Source organism: Mercenaria mercenaria, unplaced genomic scaffold (genome assembly GCF_021730395.1).
Source record: "Mercenaria mercenaria strain notata unplaced genomic scaffold, MADL_Memer_1 contig_3722, whole genome shotgun sequence".
Taxonomy (NCBI): Eukaryota; Metazoa; Mollusca; class Bivalvia; order Venerida; family Veneridae; genus Mercenaria; species Mercenaria mercenaria.
In genome coordinates, this window is record NW_026461889.1 from 10,224 (window position 1) to 29,556 (window position 19,333).

Consider the following 19,333-nt stretch of genomic DNA (forward strand, 5'->3'; position numbering starts at 1 on the left):
TACAGGTGTGTTTTCCAGATGTATATGTCGCTAATTAGATTTCATCACAGTCGCCCAAAGACTTTTTCCGAGTGACGTTACCTTGGAGTCAGATAGCGAAATTTCTTTACGGAAAATGGCCGCCTAGAAAACAACATCGAGCCGGAGCCTTGGTTTTCGTAGAGGTCATCCTCCGAGGATCAAGTAGAATAGGATTTCCGCTTGAGCTAATCTGTTTATTTGGATGTGTACATAATAAAATTTAGAAACCGGTTAAAAACAAACAAACAAAGAGTACGAAAGAAACAACCGGTTAATGATGATCACAAAATCACACACTTGACACCCACATGTTCAAAAGTTATAAGAATTATCCCCACCGCGTTAACCCTTTCCCTGCTAAGTTTCAATAATGAACTTGTCCATCTTTCAGTTTGAACAGTATCATTAACTTTTAAAAGATATACGGATGTACAGGCTGATAATCATCCACACTGGTCGCAATGGCAGAATCAATCGTGCCCAGCATGATAAGGGTTAATCCCTTGCACATACAGTCATGTTAACAAAATGCACGATATATGAAACACAAAATGATCATAAAAATGATAATAAAAGAAAACACTTTGCAAAAATTATACGTAAGTACTCATTGCTTTTATAGGCAGAAGGCAGAGACCAACAACAGAAAAATCTTTTAATAGCATTCATCAAACTCATAACAACACTGAGTAGACTTTTGTAAAGTATTTTTGCAACAGTACTGTCATTTAATGAAATTTTCATGTTCGTCTTTAGACAAGTTTTATTCTTTTTTGTAATCTTTCATAAACAGAGATATGCGTGTATATACATCCAAACGTATCAGCCTCTCCAGAAAGCCTTTTCGACTTTTTCTAAACATTTTTTCTAATAATGTAAATTATAAAGAGAAGTTGTCTACAAGGAGAGAGGTAATCAAAAACAAAAGTCTTGATAGTATTGTCAAATATTTTGGATATCACTGTTTACTTGAAATGACTTTTCTTATCGATGACTGTTTTGATTTCCAAGGAAACGAGAAGCATCTTCCTTATTTATTCTTCGCAAATTGGAATACCGAAGAAGGTATTTAACCCTGACTTTAAGGCATATTGTTCAATCAGTACGCGGCCTGAAGACTCAGTTGTTAAAAACATAATTATTGGAGATATTAGTCACAATTATGATAAGTTAATATCCGTTTTAATATTCAGCTGGGCTAGAAATCGCATTGTCCAGACTACAGCATCAGCTAATGTTAAATGTAGTCTCCGCCAATTGGTTCTACCGGTTCGGAGAGCTGTCAACATCAATAATTTTAGCTCTTGTTATTAATGAAGAGGAGATGACAGGCGCTCTACATGAAGAATCAGATACAATAGAAGATTAAGTTCAGCAATAAGAGTCAAAATGAAGACAAAACAATACCCTTGATTTTTAAAAAGACATTGAATTATAATTATAATGAAATATATTATTGAATAAAAGACTAGAGCGTACAGAGCAGGTCACTAAATCAAAGTCAATGTCTTACTGGGAAGTTAAGGTCAAATTGCTTAACTTCATTTCCACTCCGTATCTTCTTAAATACAGGGAATATTTTTTACAGATATTATCATTTGTTTAATTCACGCATAATTTGGATTTTTATGGGCCAGCAATTTTGGACTCATTGTTTTATCTTTAGAAAGCATGTTGCTGATTTTGTAAAAAAAGAGCATGAGACGACAGTTATACGCAGGATGAAGCATGTTGCTGATTTTGTAAATAAGAGCATGAGACGACAGTTATACGCAGGATGATTTTCCTTTCCGTATGCCGGATCCGTCCTTATTTCATGTTACCCGGATAAATGAGATTATACTATGACTTCTTGTTTATCAGACGTGCAGCATTACGTGCAGCATTACATAAAATGTAATATTTCAGGAAATATTATGCCAACGTTTGCCTCAACGTTCGAAAACTTTTCGTTTCACCATATTGAACGCTTAGAAAGTAAGCATTTAATAGTACGCTATTACTATGTGTTCACGATTTATATATCTGAATTGAAAATTATTCGTACCTAGCTAACTTCAAAACTTGTATAATCATATATATATATATATAATTATATAATATATAATATATATATTATATAATTTTTCTAGACACTTCTTCCGTAGACGTAGTAACATTTATGTAATAAAATCTGTAAAAAAGATCCTTTTGAAGCAAAGAATGCAACCAAAATGAATAATAGCAGACTCGGTTTGATTGAGTCTGTTCATGAGAGGTAATGAAATGTGCAACACCTCTCACGCCCCCTAGCACCGGCTTAAGCGGAACTCTATTACATATATGTTTAATGGACTCCATGATCCCAAAGGACCAGAAAATATAACAACACTGAATCCAAGTACGGGGATACTTTTTACAGCCGCCACACGGCATTTTAAACATTGAATCGAATCTGAATATTTCAGAAAGCAAGTCAGCTATGTAGTGATGTTTCAAGCGATCATGGTCAAAAGATTAAAGACAGTTTGTGTACACTTGTATTTCCAAGCAAGCTATCAAAATGTTCAAAAGAATGCACGGATGAGGATATTATCCCAGCGGCAGTCGCTCCTTTGGAAGAAACAAATAGTAGCACACAAAAGGTACAACGCTCTATTTATTACAATGTAGTCTCAGTTGCTATCAATACGTAGCTCACCTTAGCACGAAACTATTGTGATCACCTCTTTCAAGCGAAGTCTGCTCTGAAGCAATCTGGTGGAAGTTAATAAAACTTGACTCAGGTAGTCGTATACCTCAAAGTCTATAAACATATTGCCGCAAGCGGGCGTAGTATATCTGTAGTAGGAACCTTGAAAATCTTCCTTTATCATAAACGGTTTCATAATAGTTTAACAGAAATGTTCCGTGTCTGACCTGCCAATGGTATTTAAATTTTTGCGATCCTTCAACTAACATGGACGCCAAAGGTTATGGTCACTTATCACATATGTATAACGATAACTTTAAAATCGATTTTGAATTTTTTTCAGGCAAATCATTGGGTGAGTCTTTACCAAGATTTTCCAGTTTTCCGATATTTTTTAAAACCGTGACCGCATGACGTTTGACATACGAAAAATCGTCAAACGAAATCTTTTGATAGACCACAGGCCCTCAGCGCTAACGAAGTAATTTCACCCAAATTTTTAGGTGGCTCTCTACCAAATTCAGATCATTATGATTTGTCTAAAACATGACCGCCATAGTGTGGTTACACTTACAAAGTCTGTTGATATCAATTAATCTGTAATAATGTTGTTTTCTTCACACTGACACTTAAATTTTCTCAGAAAAACATTTTCTCTCTAGTCTCATCTCAGACAGAGGCAAGAGATATTGTAAATTTTTCTAGAAAGTGGTATCAGAGAGGATTGATTTTATGGCCAGGTGCTTTACATTCAATGACTCTAACGACTGATGCCAGTCTATGGTGTGGTCACTTCTTCCTGTACGTATATAGTGAGAAATTCAAGACTTTTTTGCCAGAAACGGCTGGCAAGAGTTTGAAAAAAAACACCCTTTTGTGACCCTTTATCTAGACTAGTCACATTATTCCTATTCGTCTATGATATGGACACCTGAGGGCCATTAATTGTAGTTTAAAAGTGGAAAGTTTGAAATTCTTCTTGTTTCGTTTTTGCTGCCTTGTTCTTATACTAAAAGTAATTTATATCAGCAACTAGAGTGTGTCCTGACACATTTCATGAGGTCAGTGTCAAACATCTTATTGTTTCTTGATTCTTTCCTTGGTCATATCTTTGAGCATTTTAGCGTTAATAATATATTTCATACTAAACACAATTGTTACCATTTAAGAAACAATGTGCCATACATAATAAATGTCCAAATAGTAATAGTCAGATTATAATTATCAACTTGGGCTCTTGATGGATCTCTTTGTTTTATTTCATCATACATTAGTCAGTTAAATATATATGCCACCTGTTTTATTACATTGGCATACACGTCGCATCTTGCTTGTGATCATCGTACCATGGCGTTGACTTTCGTATCGATGAAAGGGCATTTTGGCAGGCAGACCATACTGTCAGGTTTTTCAAAAATGTTGTAAATAAGCTAAGTCGGAAATAAAAAATTAAGTTCTGCTTGCATTATAATAGAAATCAGTGTAGTCTAATACTTGTTCGAAGTCATATATTGTTTGTGATTCATGTTACATATATAACATGACCACTACTAAGATACAAGGGTATAAAACACAAGTACTCCATTATGTATAGTAAAGCTTATTCATTGTAAATAAATGAATGTTTTTATGAAAAGTTTTAACAACATCAAATTTGACTCAAAAGCAGGTGGTCATTGTCGATTACAAGAAAATAGAAGACTCAAAACTAAAGGCGGGGAACCTGCCAAGTACTTCTGAAAATACATTTGGTTCGGGGAAGACAAAGGTAAACAATAAATTACTTTCTCTTCGATCCCCCTACCATACTTTGAAGAAGTTTGTCAGAATGTCGGTAGGCAGTTTGGTTTCCGGTCAATAACTAAAAATATTTCAGCCGATAGTTATCAAATTTCATAGGGTAATTGCCTGTGGTCAATCAATAAGTTTTAGTTCACCTGGGCACGAAATGCTCTTTACGAACTTCTAGCATTGTTCAATGTCCGTTGTCCGTCCACCGACAGACCTCCACCAGTTTCTTTGAAAACCATCTCTTAAACCATTAAAAACCATAAACATAAGTTGAATTAGCAAAAACTAAACTAGAACATGCAGGATACTTGTTGAAATGGTAACCAAGACAAAAAGCTTTCAAATCTTGCTATCAGAAACTAAACACGACTGCCACGTGACACTGTAGGTTTTCATTATATGGCTCTGTAGATTTTTTTTTTAAAAACTCCCCTCACTCTTCCACAACCCACATTATTCCACCTCTCGAATGTTATTTTTATAATTTCTTGGTTTTGTGTCTTAGATTTCTGTGTAGTCTTTCACCCACTTTCCGACTACCACATGCCTCTGCCGATAAACACGCACTTGTCCTTACAAGCCCGTAATTATTAAGAGGAAACTTTAAAACTGTCAGAATGCACTGGTTCTAATTCAAAATAATTCCGAGAATATTTTCCCATCGAGAACCCTTAGCGAAACTGTTCATATGAGCTGTGACACACAGATGACCGATCTAGGGCCGTCCTTCCTCTATTGTTGTAGTTTCTGGGGTCATTAGATCACAGGTGTATGTCACAGTGAGATTGAGACCTGAAACGGTTTTGATCAATAATAGAGAACGCTTTGTTCAAGAAGTCAAACTTCAAAAGATATGATCATTATTGCTTTTAGGACCGATGTGTCAAAGGTCACTGCCACTTTGACTTTGACACTAAATGGTTTTGATCAAGTGAGTATATTTATGCCTAAATTCATAAACGTTGTAACGTTATTGGTTAGGTTGTAGCTAGGCCAAAGTGGAATATTACAACATACTTTACACTGAAAATTGCACTACCTGTTACTTCTGACAGGCCATTAATTGAGGCTTATACATTCAATCAGGGCAGTCATATTTCGATCTTCTCAGATCGTTCAGCACGACTTTTATGTCTTGTTTCTGGTACTGTTTAGTTTCTCAGTTTGAACATGTTGGTCTGGGTGGTTCCAATACTCCCGTTTCCATAGCTTTGTGTATTGTTTTATCACTCCTTGGATATGGTGCCTGCTTTTTAATTGTGTCTTTTGGCAGTTTCTGTAATATGCTGGCTCCATAACTTTTCATCCCCATTCTAAATTCTGACTGTTCTGACCATGTACTTTTAGTAAAATGGATGTTTATATAAAATTTAATAACTTTCACGAGACTCAACATTTTCTTCGATTATTTCTACGAAAACGTTAAAAGGCTATCAAACTAAAACTAGACAGATTTTTAAAACTTTTTCGAACCTTTTCATTGCAAAAACTTGTCTGCCATTTCGCTACTAGATCAGGTAGATCCCGCGCTGTTTTTTTTTTTTTTTTTTAGTTTTTAGTTTAGGTAGACTTGGTATTTCTGAACATTAAATTGTACCAATTACATGCTTGCAATTGGCTTCAATATTCTAGATTAAAGACCGAGAAAACAAAGACAATAAAGACGAGGAAACTGCAGATGATGCCAACCAGTCTACATCGGTACGTGGTTATTTTTGCTTCGTTTCCTTCACATAATTATAGGTCTTATGTCGTCATTCTAGCTTTTTATGGTACAGGAAACCCCAGGATACACATTCAGACATCTTTTCACCACGCGCAGGGAGTTTTGGTAGAATCGCCGGTCATCCGCAGCCGTCTAGATGGCTTCCTCTCATGAAAGAATATTAAACTCCTGCGAGGCTTTAAACCACAGAGGTGTGGGGCATGTTAATCAATAACAGTGGCCTGAGCCTCTCGGTCCCGTAGCACCACCGCCCTTTTACATTTGGTATTGTACTGTCATCAAAAAAAGAATTTTACGACTATATAATGACATTATCGCCGAACACTAAAATGTTCTGGAATGTTGGTCCAAAATATAAAATGTAATATGAGTAGTTATAACTATTTTGTCACACATAACACGGCACATTTGAGATTACAAGTTCTTACTCATTTCGATTTTTTTTTCTTAAAACTGATACAAAATGAAGAGTAAAAGTAGTGGTCATGAATCTTCTAAGTTTTAACTGTCTTGTCACAACTGGTTACTGCTAAATCACATCAAAACCTGGTACTAAGTCATACGAAAGTCGAGGTATAAGTAAGTTGCATCAGCTTTGCTAAAAAGAAATTCAGACAGAAAGTTAATCAAAAACAGGCCATATGTTTATTAAATTATAGCCTAGTAATTCTGTACATTCTTCATTAAGAATTACATGATGGTATTATGTTTCAATATTTTAGAAAAAAGAGCAAGAAACCACAGAAAATACAGAAGAGACAACTGCCGATGATACCAAGCAGTTACCATCGGTATGTGATTATTTTTGCTTTTTATACCGACACAGTTATAGGTCATATGGCGTATTTCGAGGTTTTGCGGGGTGGTTACGTTCGCTGACTTAAAATACCTTAGTTCGTTGAATTTTTCATGTGAGGAAGCCATCAAGCTTGCGTACGGAAGATCGGTGGTTCTACCTAGACGCCCGCTCTTGATCAAAGCTGTATGACCTATTATTATGTCAACTTTAAACGCAACACTGACTTTATCCCCTTGACCCGTATGCCCCCTTGTATATATTTATTATATATTTGTAGTTCCTTTGAAATCGAATGCGTCAGTAATTAGATTATCACCGCTTGATGAAATCTTCTTGACCTTTTAAACCTTGAGAGACGTTTTCCGATTTTGCCAAACAAAGCCAGGGCTATTTGAGGTTACAGATCCTTTCCTCTTTGTAAAGAATACTCTTAAAACTGACAAAAATGAAGACAAACAGCAGGAAAGAGGTGATTTTCTTGTCACTTCACATCAAAAGGTTATCAAAATCATACTGTTCTGGTGTGGTTTTATTTCCAAAATTGAGGGTTATATAAATTTAAGCAGATGCAGCATTCTCTTCTATTTTTGTTTTCTGCGAAAATGTTAAAGGGATATTCACCTCAGAATCAAACAAAAACTACAGCTGTACACTTAGTTATTGAGACTTTTTCGAACTTCTTACTTGAAAAACTCAGAAATGACGAAACTGCAGACGATAACCACAAGCCTCCATCGGTATGTGATGGGATTAATTTGGTTTTTTATACCGACTTAATTATAGCTCATATGGCTTCTTTCCAGCTTTTAATGTTGCAGATAGTTCGTAGATGCCCCTCAAGAAATCCTTTCACCAAAAGCGGCACTTTAGTAAAGCTACTGATCTCCCACATGACTGCATGGCTTCATTTTCTTGTTAGCTCATCTGATTATTTGAAAAAAAATGATGAGTTATTGTCATCACTTGAGCGGTTGTCGGCGTCGGCGTTACCTGGTTAAGTTTTATGTTTAGGTCAGCTTTTCTCCTAAACTATCAAAGCTATTGCTTTGAAACTTGGAATACTTGTTTACCATCATAAGCTGACCCTGTATAGCAAGAAACATAACTCCATCTTGCTTTTTGCAAGATTTATGGCCCCTTTTGGACTTAGAAAATATCAGATTTCTTGGTTAAGTTTTATGTTTAGGTCAACTTTTCTCCTAAACTATCAAAGCTATTGCTTTGAAACTTGGAATACTTGTTCACCATTATAAGCAGAGCCTGTACATCAAGAAACATAACTCCATCTTGCTTTTTGCAAGATTTATTGCTCCTTTTTGACTTAGAAAATCAGTTTTCTTGGTTAAGTTTTATGTTTAGGTCAGCTTTTATCCTAAACTATCAAAGCTATTGCTTTAAAACTTGCAACACTTGTTCACCATCATAAGTTGACCCTGTACAGCAAGAAACATAACTCCATCCTGCTTTTTGCAAGATTTATGGCCCCTTTTGGACTTAGAAAATATCAGATTTCTTGGTTAAGTTTTATGTTTAGGTCAACTTTTTCTCTTAAACTATCAAAGCTATTGCTTTGAAACTTGCATCACTTGTTGACCATCATAAGCTGACCCTGTACAGCAAGCAACTTAACTCCATCCTGCTTTTTGCAATAATTATTGCCCCTTTTGGACTTAGAAAATCATTTTCTTGGTTGAGTATTATGTTTAAGTCAACTTTTCTCATAAACTATCAAAGCTATTGCTTTAAAACTTGCAACAGTTTTTCACCATCATAAGTGGACACTGTACATCAAGAAACATAACTCTATCCTGCTTTTTGCAAGAATGATGGCCCTTTTAAGAGTTAGAAAATCATGGGTAGGACAATATTTCTATTACACAAAAAAAATCAGATGAGCGTCAGCACCCGTAAGGCGGTGCTCTTGTTAAAAAGAAGATCAGACAGAAAGTTAAACAAAAACAGGCCATAATTCAGACTTCTTTGAACATCTACATTGAAAACAACGTGTTCATCATTACGGGATGGGCACACGATCAGAGTGCTTTAGCTAGTATTACTGTGCATTCGTCATTAAATATTACATGGTGGTATTATGTTCCAATATTTTAGGACAGCGAGCAAGACACCACAGAAAATACAGAAAATAACGAGGGGGAAACGGCAGAGATAACTGATACCAGACGGCCTCCATCGGTATGTGATTATCATTTCCTTTATAACTACACACTTATACATGTAGGTCATATGGCGTCTTTCGGGCTTTTGCGGGGCCATCATGGCCGTGCGGATTGACTTGAAATCACTTGCCCTTAATCGATGTGGGTTCAATCCTTACTAAGAGCGTTGAATATTTTCGTTTGAGGAAGCCACCCAGCTGGCTTACGGAAGCAAGGTGGTGCTCGTGATGAAATAATGCACGAAGAGGCACCTTGGATTTTCCTCCACCATCAGAGCTTGAAAGTCATTATATAACCTATATGTGTGTCGGTGCGACGTTCAACCCGGCTGTACTATATAAACAATATGTTATAAGAAACACTTGGATTAAATTTGTATATATAAAAACCTATAGTTGTTTTCATATAGCATTTTGTTTTGGCCGATTATCAAAAAAGGTATTATATAAGTTATTTATAGTAAAAACACATCTATATAAGTCCACACAAAAATCTTTACCAGGTAGAGATAGGTCCAAATACAATTAACAATTGGATGTAACACGTATGTTGTACCACAGAAAACTGGTCTCAGTTTTTCCCTACGGCCTGACAATAAAAGCTATTTATAGTAAAAACAAAGGCTCATAATTCTAAAACAAGACTGCCTCATGGTTGTGAACAGTTTTGCCAAGTTACATCAAAATCCCTTCGTGTATAAAGAAGAAATGCTCTGGACAATGTCATTCTTGAATTTGGGATTTGACCTCTAAGTGTGACCTTGACCTTAGACCTAGGGACCTGGTACCTGCGCACAACAATCCATCTCATGGTAGTGAACACTTATGCCAAGTTACATCAAAATCCCTCCATGCATGAAGAAAAAGTGTTTAGACAAAGTCATTCTTGTATCTGACATTTGGCCTCTATGTGTGACCTCGACCTTCGACCTAGGGGCGAGGTACTTGCGCATGACACGCCGTCTCATCGCGGTGAACATTTGTGCCAAGTAATATTCAAGTCCTGTTTGGCATGACAAAGTTATACACCGGACAGGAAAAATGTCCCATTGACCTTTGATCTCCAAGTGTGACCTTGACCTTTAAGCTAGGGTTCTGGGTGTTGCGCATGACACGTCATCTCATCATAGGGAATATGTATACCAAGTGATATTAAAATCCCTTGATTAATAACAGAGTTCTGGACCGGACAGGAAATAAAACCTATTGACCTTTGACTTCAAGTTGTGACCTTGACCTTTGAGCTAGGGGTCCGGGTTCTGCGCATGACACGTCATCTCATCATGGGAAAAATGTGTGCCAAGTTATATTTAAATACCTTCATGGATGGCAGAGTTATGGACCGTACACGAAACAAACCCTGTTCATGCCATGTTAACATTTGACTGCCAAGTGTGACATTGACCTTTGAGCTAGGGGTCTGATAAGAATCAAACAAAAACTACAGCTCTACACATAATTATATAGACTTTTTCAAACCTCTTACTTGAAAAACTCATCTGCCATTTCGCGACTAAATTAGGTGGCTCCCGCGCCCGTTTGTTTAGTTTAGGTAGGCCTAGTATTTCTGAATATCTAATCTGTATAAATCACATGATGTTATTTGGTTTCATCATTCTAGGTTAATGAAGGAGGTAGCAAAAGAGATAAAGAGGAGAAAACTGCAGATGATGCCAACAATCCCCAATCGGTATGTGATTATTTTGGCTTTTTCCCATGGATACAATTATAGTGATCACAATCTGGTCACATATACCAAGACACATTTGAGAAAACATACTCCTACCTCATATTTGAAGAATTATGTTCAAACTGACAAAAAATGAAACGTAGATGTCATGAAACTTCTAAGACGTTTTTGTCTTTTCTGGCTGAAAGGTCAAGGTCATAATCGGAGGTCAAAGATCAACAAGGCTTTTTTCCTGTCCGGTCCATAACTCTGCTGTCCCTGAAGGGATTTTAAAATTACTTGGCATAAATGCACGTCATAATAAGACCATGTGTCATGCACAAATTTCAGACCCCTAGTTTAAAGGTCAAGGGCACACTTGGCAGTCAAATGTTAACATGAAATGAACAGGGTCTCTTTCGTGTCCGTTCCTTAACACTGTCATTCACCAAGGGATTTTAATATTACATTTGTGCCAAGTAGTTATTATTATTATTTATATAAATCTGGTATAATAATAATAATAATAATAATAATAATAATAATTTCTTAGCACAAATGTTCCCCATAATGAGACAATTTGCCATGCGCAACACCCAAACCTTAGATTAAATGTCGAGGTCACACTTGGAGATCAATAGAATTTTTTTCATGCAAAACAGGATTTAAATATCAGTTGGCACAAATATTCCCCTGGATGAGACAACATGTCATGCGCAAAACCTGGGCCTTTAGCTGAAAGGTCAAGGTCACACTTGGAGGTCAAAGGCCAAAAGGGCTTTTTTTCTTTGCAGTATGTAACTCAACAATCCTTAAAGGGATTTTAATATTACTTGGCACAAATGTTCACCACTATGAGACCACTATGGTCGCTAGGTTAAAGACCAAGGTCACACTTTGAGGCCAAAAATCAGATACAAGAATGACATTGACCGGAGCATTTCTTCTTCATGCATAAAATAATTTTAATATAACTTGGCACAAATGTTCACCATTATTGACAGATATTAGTTCATTTTGTATTACTGCAATAGAGAATAATAGATGCCTTCCAGTAGGGGTCTCTATTGCATGGCAATACTTCATTCATTTTTAAACACATGAAGGAACTAATTGAGTACAATAGAGAGTACTACAGTTAGATGAAGAACTTCTACTTTCATTATTACTATTGCAATAATGTTGAAAGATAAAATTGAAATTTAATACGAGATTCTTGTGATCGTTTTCGTTTGTAAGTAAATTCTAAGTCATGATAATTACCTGTGCCTCTGATATACTAAATATATAGTTATACCCCACAAACGAAGTTTGGAAGAATATAGGAGTGAACATGTCCGTCGGTCGGACTGTAGGTTTTCAAGGTTTCCGGATGATTACTCATGAAAAGCTTGACAGATTTAAATAATTTTTGTACACAGGTGTAACATCATGAAATACAGGCCATGTTCGAGTATGAGATCAGTTGGTCAAAAGTCAAGGTCACAGTGAACCGGAACAGTTAAACAGTTTTCAGATTATAACTTGAGAACGCTTAGGCCTAGGATCATGAAAGTTGATAGGAACGTCGGTCAAGACAAGCAGATGACGTTTATTGAGTTCAATAGGTCAAAGGTCACAGTGACCGAGAATAATTAACCTGTTTCCGGACGACAACTTGAGAACGCTTTGGTCTAGGATCTCGAGGCTTAATGGAGAGGTTGGTCATGACCAACAGATGACCCCTTTTGAATTTAAGATCATTAGGTCAAAGGTCAAGGTCACAGTGACCCGGAATAGTTAAACCGTTTCCGGATGATAACTTGAGAAGGCTTGGACCTAGGATCATGAAAGTTGAAAAAAGGTTGGTCATGACCAGCAGATGACCCCTCTTCATTCTGGGGTCAGTTGGTCAAAGGTCAAAGTCACAGTGACCCAAAACAGTTTGACTTTAACATTGGCTTACTTCTGTGACAATGTCGTATTGTGGGGGTAAAATTCGTCAGTCCTGTGACAGCTCTAGTTATTATCTAATGCTTATTATTTAACGCGGTCGTGTATTGAGGCAGTTTACGTAGGAAAAACGTCGAAAACCTCTGAAGATAGGAGCGTATCAGTTACTGGCATATTCAAAAGATCATTTTAAACAGACATTACATAACATGTTTGTCAATTATCAAAAACCTTTGATACAATTAATTGCTTACGTATAATGAAAACTGGTGTAAACCCTAGAATTTTCTCCAATTTCTTTTAAAATTGTTGTAAATACTACAACGTATCAAATACTCTGACTGCCGGCTGGCCTGGTTATATATGCGATTTAATTTTGTTTCGTTTAAAATTACCATTTGAAAATGTTGTCGAATATGTTCACTTTTATTCAAAGGCTTCATAGAACTCGCAAAATTATGTTGAAATTGTTGAAACTGCAGCTGATAACGAAAACACATTTTGCAAATAAATGTACGTTACAATGTAAAAGATAAAATGAAATAATAGTATGGCTTATTATCCTGATACATATTTTACTGATAGAATATGTAAAAAGCTGAATTTGTAAACTTTCAAGCTAATTGTTTGCAGTTGGGGCAGATTAATAATGATATTTACACTACTTTTTCTAAACAGTCTGACAAAGAGAAAGACATATCTCAGACTGAAAATGACGTCGCTCATAGGAGTTTGTTGTCACAGGTTAGTTGTAAGGCTTCATTTGAAATCGAAAGTGATGGGATTATTTGATGCTTCTAAGTAGGTCTCCTAAATATGTGTACAATTGAAAATGTTTCCTTTATCAATGCGAACATGTTCAGTATTATTCACTTTAAAACATACAAGTAGCCGATCATAGACGTTGTTACTTCAAGCAACATATTTTGAATAGTTTCTGGAAGGGTTTTTTATCTTTAAACATATTAAATAAATAAAATGATCAACACACATAGATTGTTACTGCCAGTCATACTGTTATATCGTATAATTGATATACATAGATTCTTTCAGGAACAAGCAGTCGTGAATACAAACGGCGAGGAAGATGATTCTTCTTATTCAAATGTGAGTTAGTTATAAACACTTAAACCTTAAATTGGGCTATACACAAAACTCTTCTATTTTATATTCATTCTTTTTCAAATTAAATAGTTCAAGCGTCAGTTATTTAAGTAGGTTAAAATCAGGACTATAGGATTGTGCTTTTCCGTCCGTCATTCCGTCTGTCTACAATCTTGTGTCGGATTCATACCCCTGTCCATCTATTTAGGGAATTTGATATTACTTGGAACAAACTCAACCAGCGCCACACTCGGACCCTTAGTTAAAAGGTCAAGATCACACTGGAGGTTAACTTTTAAAAGCGTTTTTGTACGATCTGTAACTCAATTATCCATCAAGTATTCACTGGCCCGTCTCTTTTAAATCAATTGACAACTGTAGATTTTCATAGCCAAAATTTGGGTTATACCAAATTGTATATATATCAGAGGCAAAGGCGAGTGATAAACACATGGGTGTATTAAAATGATATTGTAGCTATCTTTAGCTATTACAAGTCTTGTTTCTTCAGCATTCTTTTTCATTTAAAACATTCTAATTAAAAGCGCTGTGCTTTTGTTTGACCGAAATAGAAAACGATTTTCTCTGTTGTGTCAGTTTTCCGACAACATTACTCATTTGTTATAATCATTGTTGTCCAACCAGATAAAATGCCTACAGAAATAGTGTGATTTAGGTACTATTTTTAGCGCAAATTATTGGTGTTTCTCTTTATAGGACAGATCTATAAATGCACTTCCGGATCGCATTATTCTTTGATAAGTGTACATCTACGCCTGATATTCGTGATGTTCAAACATATATAGTGCAATTATATTTTATGTTTTTTATGTTTTCACTGAAATACATCAGAATCTCAGAAAGAATGTTTCTCGTAAAGTAAAGACATATCAACAGAGTCAAAGGCCGTCTGACAATCGGTGAAGGCTACAGATACAGACATTTTCTTCATACAGAAGTACTTTGAGACAATAGAATAGAGTATAAAACCATTATCAATTGTACAATAACTAGCTCTAAAGCCACACTATGACTCACAAATTTTATTGTATGCTTTTACTTAAATGTTAAACGCTTTGTTGTCGTAGAAATGTAAACTTTACTCAACGTTTCCAACAAAGCTATTCCCCGAAGTGTCAATCATTCAAGTAGGTTAAAATCAGTTTCGGGGACTATAGCTTGTGCTTTTCCGTCCGTCATTCAGTCTGTCCACGTTTTCGTGCCCGGTTCATAATTCTGTCCATCCATTTAGGGAATTTGATATTACTTGGGACAAATGTGTCATGCTCAAAATTACTTGGCACAAATATTACCAATAACAAGACATGTCCTGTGAAATTTCAAGAAATCTCAAAATTTAAATATTGAGACGTGTATTTTCAGATATGCATATTTAAGTCCAAATTAAGCGCGTTATAACATTGTGTGTATATGACAGAATATTGTATATACACCATTGGCATATATACGATCATGCTGCAGTTTATTAGTCACCTTACAATAGGAACTCTGTATTGCATGGCAAAGGCTTATTCACTTGATGTTCTACCACAAACGAAGTGTTGTTGTTTTTTTTTTTTGTTGACGGCGGGTGTATATAGGAATGAGCTTGTCGGTCTTTCAGTCGGTCTGTCGGTCCGTTGTTTTTCATGATTTCCAGACAATAACTAATGATAGGCTTGACAGATTTAAATAATTTTTAGAACATATGTGTAACATCTTAATTACGGTTAAGTTCGACTTTGAGGTCAGTAGGTCAAAGCTCGAGGTCACAGTGACCCGGGAACAGTTAAACCGTATCTGGATGATAGCTTGAGAACGCTTGAACCTAGGATCATTGATCACTGAAAATTGATAGGGAGGCTGGTAGTGACCAGTTGACCACCGCTATTGATTTTGAGGTCAGTAGGTCAAAGGTCAAGGTCACACTGATCTTCCGAAAAATAAGCTGAGAACTCTTCGGGCTAGGATTACGAAAGTTGATAGGATGGTTGGTCATAATCATTAGATAACACCATTGATTTTGAGGACAGTAGGACAAAGGTCAAGGTAACATTGACCCAGAACACATTCCACTTTGACACTGGCATATTACTGTGACAAGGCGGTATTGTGGGGGCACTATTCGTCACTCCTGTGACAGCTCTAGGTGTTTGTTTTTTTTTCAGCAACAAGACGATGCGGCCACACACAATGCAAACGATGATACGCTAGAGGCAAAGGTGAATTATAAACACTTGACCTTAACAAAATGTTTAAATAGTTACAATAAAAAATAAACATTATTCATAGTAATCTATTGCTATACTTACTTTATTTGGTCAACACAGTGACTCGGAACAGTTTAAACGTTTCCGGACGATAAATTGAGAACGCTTTATTTGGCAAAAGATCACAAAACATAATAGGGAGGTTGATCATGACCAGCAGATAACCCTTATTGATACTGAGGTCAGTAGGTCAAACGTCAAGACCACAGTGACCCAGAACAAGTTCAATTTTGGCATTGGCTTACTTCTGTGATAAGGCGGTATTGTGGGGGCATTATTCGTCACTCCTGTGATAGCACTGGTTGTGATTTTTTTTCCAGAAAAAAGAAAATGCGGCCACGCACGGTGCGAACGAAAATACGCCAGAGGCAAAGGTGAATTATTATTTCTTGACCTCATCAAAATGTATTACAATTTGACAAGTTAACATTATAGATAGCCATATTTTGCTATACTAACTTTTATTTGGTGAACATTGTTGGGTTTTTTCCAACTGAAAACATTCTAATTATATACGCAATGTATTTGTTTGGCAGAAATAGACAGCGAGCCCTCACCTATGACTGACTATTCTGAAAACAAAATCATGCTTCTCATACCAGATAGAATACACAATTATCTCTGCTTACAATAACAGTGTGAATTAGATAGACTGTACTATTTTTAGCGCAAATCATTCATTTTAATCTTGAGTGGATAAAATTATCAACCACATTTACAGACCACACTACTCCAAAAAATAGTGCATCTTCGCCTGATATTCATGCTGTCCAAATGGCTATGCTTATAATGTACTTATTTTTTACGGTTTCACTGATTAAGTTAAAAATCTGTTAAATAATAGCTTCCTTTCGCTTCAAAGGCGCCGAAAGCCGGTGCTGTGAAATATATTGGAAAAGAGGAAGCCGTAAAAGTGAGACGAAAGATATGGTTCAGTAATCTTGTAATTGTAGACCGATCCTCCCTGATGCTCGTTCATTGCTATTGGTTTGAAAAACGTGCGGTTTAGAAATGAGGGAACCGCTCTTTGCTATCATTATGACCAGAACAATCATTTGTACAGTTTGAATTGCTCTGCCTACAGATAAATCAGCATGCCATCATATAGTTATGGAAAGACAATCATGTGATACTAACAGGCAATGTCGCTTCTGACGAAAACAGAACAGAATAGAAAGCAATATCTATTTATTCATGGAATTTGTTATTACTATACACTGTAGTTTTTTAGTCCCCAACAGGTTAAAAAATCAGTTTCGGGGACTATAGGAATTCGCTTTTCCGTCCGTCCGTCCGTCATTCTGTCCGTTCGCAATTTCGTGTCCGGTCCATAACTCTGTCATCCATTAGGGATTTTAATATTACTTGGTCTCTTGATGAGACGACGTATCATGCGCAAAACCCGGACCCTAGCTCAAAGGTCAAGGTCACTATTGGAGGTCAGTGGTCAGTCGGGTTTTTTCCTGTCCGGTCGAGAACTTTGTCATCCTTCAAGTGATTTTAATATTACATGATGAGACGATGTGACGATGAGACGGGGTCAGTAGGTCAAATGTCAAAGTCATAGTGACCCGGAACAGTTTGACTTTAACATTGGATTACTTTTGTGACAATGCCGTATTGTGGGGGTAAAATTCGTCAGTCCTGTGATAGCTCTAGTTATTTTCTAATGCTTATTATTTAACGCGGTCAAGTATTGAGGCTGTTTACGTAGGAAAAAAGTAGAAAACCTCTGAAGATAGGAGCGTATCAGTTACTGGCATATTCAAAAGATTATTTTAAACAGACATTACATAACATGTTTGTCTATTATCAAAAAAAAAGTGAAATAACCTTTGATACAGTAAATTGCTTACGTATAATGAAAACTGGTGTAAACCCTAGAATTTTATCCAGTTTCCTTTTAGAATTGTTGTAAATACTACAACGTATCAAATACTCTGGCTGGCGGCTGGCCTGATTATATATGCGATTTAATTTTGTTTCGTTTAAAATTACCATTTGAAAATGTTGTCGAATATGTTCACTTTTATTCAAAGGTTTCATAGAACTCGCAAAATTATGTTGAAATTGTTGACACTGCAGCTGATAACGAAAAACACATTTTGCAAATAAATGTACGTTACAGTGTAAAAGATAAAATGAAATAATAGTATGGCTTATTATCCTGATACAAATTTTACTGATAAAATATGCAAAAAGCTGAATTTGTTAACTTTTAAGCTACTTGTTTGCAGTTGGGACAGATTAATAATGATATTTACACTACCTTTTCTAAACAGTCTGACAAAGAGAAAGACATATCTCAGACTGAAAAGGACGTCGCTCATAGGGGTGTGTTTTCACAGGTTAGTTGTAAGGCTTTATTTGAAATCGAAAATGATGGGATTATTTGATGCTTCTAAGTAGGTCTCCTAAATATGTGTACAACTGAAAATGTTTCCTTTATCAATGCGAACATGTTCAGTATTATTCACTTTAAAACATACAAGTAGCCGATCATAGACGTTTTTACTTCAAGCAACATACTTTGAATAGTTTCTGGAAGGTCTTTTTATCTTTAAATATATTGAATAAATAAAATGATCAACACACATAGATTGTTACTGCCAGTCATACTGTTATATCGTATAATATCATGACATACATAGATTCTTTCAGGAACAAGCAGTCGTGAATACAAACGGCGAGGAAGATGATTCTTCTTATTCAAATGTGAGTTAGTTATAAACACTTAAACCTTAAATTGGGCTATACACAAAACTCATCTATTTTATATTCATTCTTTTTAAAATTAAATAGTTTAAGCGTCAATTATTAAAGTAGGTTAAAATCAGGACTATAGGATTGTGCTTTTTCGTCCGCCATTCCATCTGTCTACAATCTTGTGTCCGATTCATACACCTGTCCATCTATTTAGGGAATTTGATATTATTTGGAACAAACGCAACCTGCGCCACACTCGGACCCTTAGTTAAAAGGTCAAGATCACACTGGAGGTTAACTTTTAAAAGCGTTTTTGTCCGATCTGTAATTCAATTATCCATCAAGTATTCACAGGCCCGTCTCTTTAAAATCAATTGACAACTATAGATTTTCATAGCCAAAATTTGGGTTATACCAAATTGTATATATATCACAATATTGAATATACACCATAAGCTTATATATCAG

At 35.9% G+C, this 19,333-nt stretch overlaps 1 protein-coding gene across 1 annotated transcript; it reads left to right on the forward strand.

The window, feature by feature from the left end:
- The first annotated feature begins 1,011 nt into the window (after positions 1 to 1,011).
- On the forward strand, positions 1,012 to 18,842 carry LOC123556768 (uncharacterized protein DDB_G0286299-like). The gene is made up of 12 exons (XM_053534480.1): positions 1,012 to 1,086; positions 2,469 to 2,645; positions 4,362 to 4,460; positions 6,116 to 6,184; positions 6,932 to 7,000; positions 9,118 to 9,201; positions 10,806 to 10,874; positions 13,464 to 13,529; positions 13,839 to 13,892; positions 16,058 to 16,111; positions 16,480 to 16,533; positions 18,442 to 18,842. Exons 1-12 carry the CDS (start codon positions 1,012 to 1,014, stop codon positions 18,553 to 18,555), a joined length of 984 nt encoding a protein of 327 aa, XP_053390455.1. The 3' UTR covers positions 18,556 to 18,842.
- The last annotated feature ends 491 nt before the right edge of the window (positions 18,843 to 19,333 follow it).

Excerpts from the sequence above, each read along its gene's own strand:
- LOC123556768 (XM_053534480.1), top strand. The coding sequence starts at position 1,012 with ATGACTGTTTTGATTTCCAAGGAAACGAGAAGCATCTTCCTTATTTAT. Across the intron at positions 2,646-4,361 it reads CAAATAGTAGCACACAAAAG|GTGGTCATTGTCGATTACAA; the intron begins GTACAACGCTCT and ends ACTCAAAAGCAG. Across the intron at positions 13,530-13,838 it reads ATAGGAGTTTGTTGTCACAG|GAACAAGCAGTCGTGAATAC; the intron begins GTTAGTTGTAAG and ends AGATTCTTTCAG.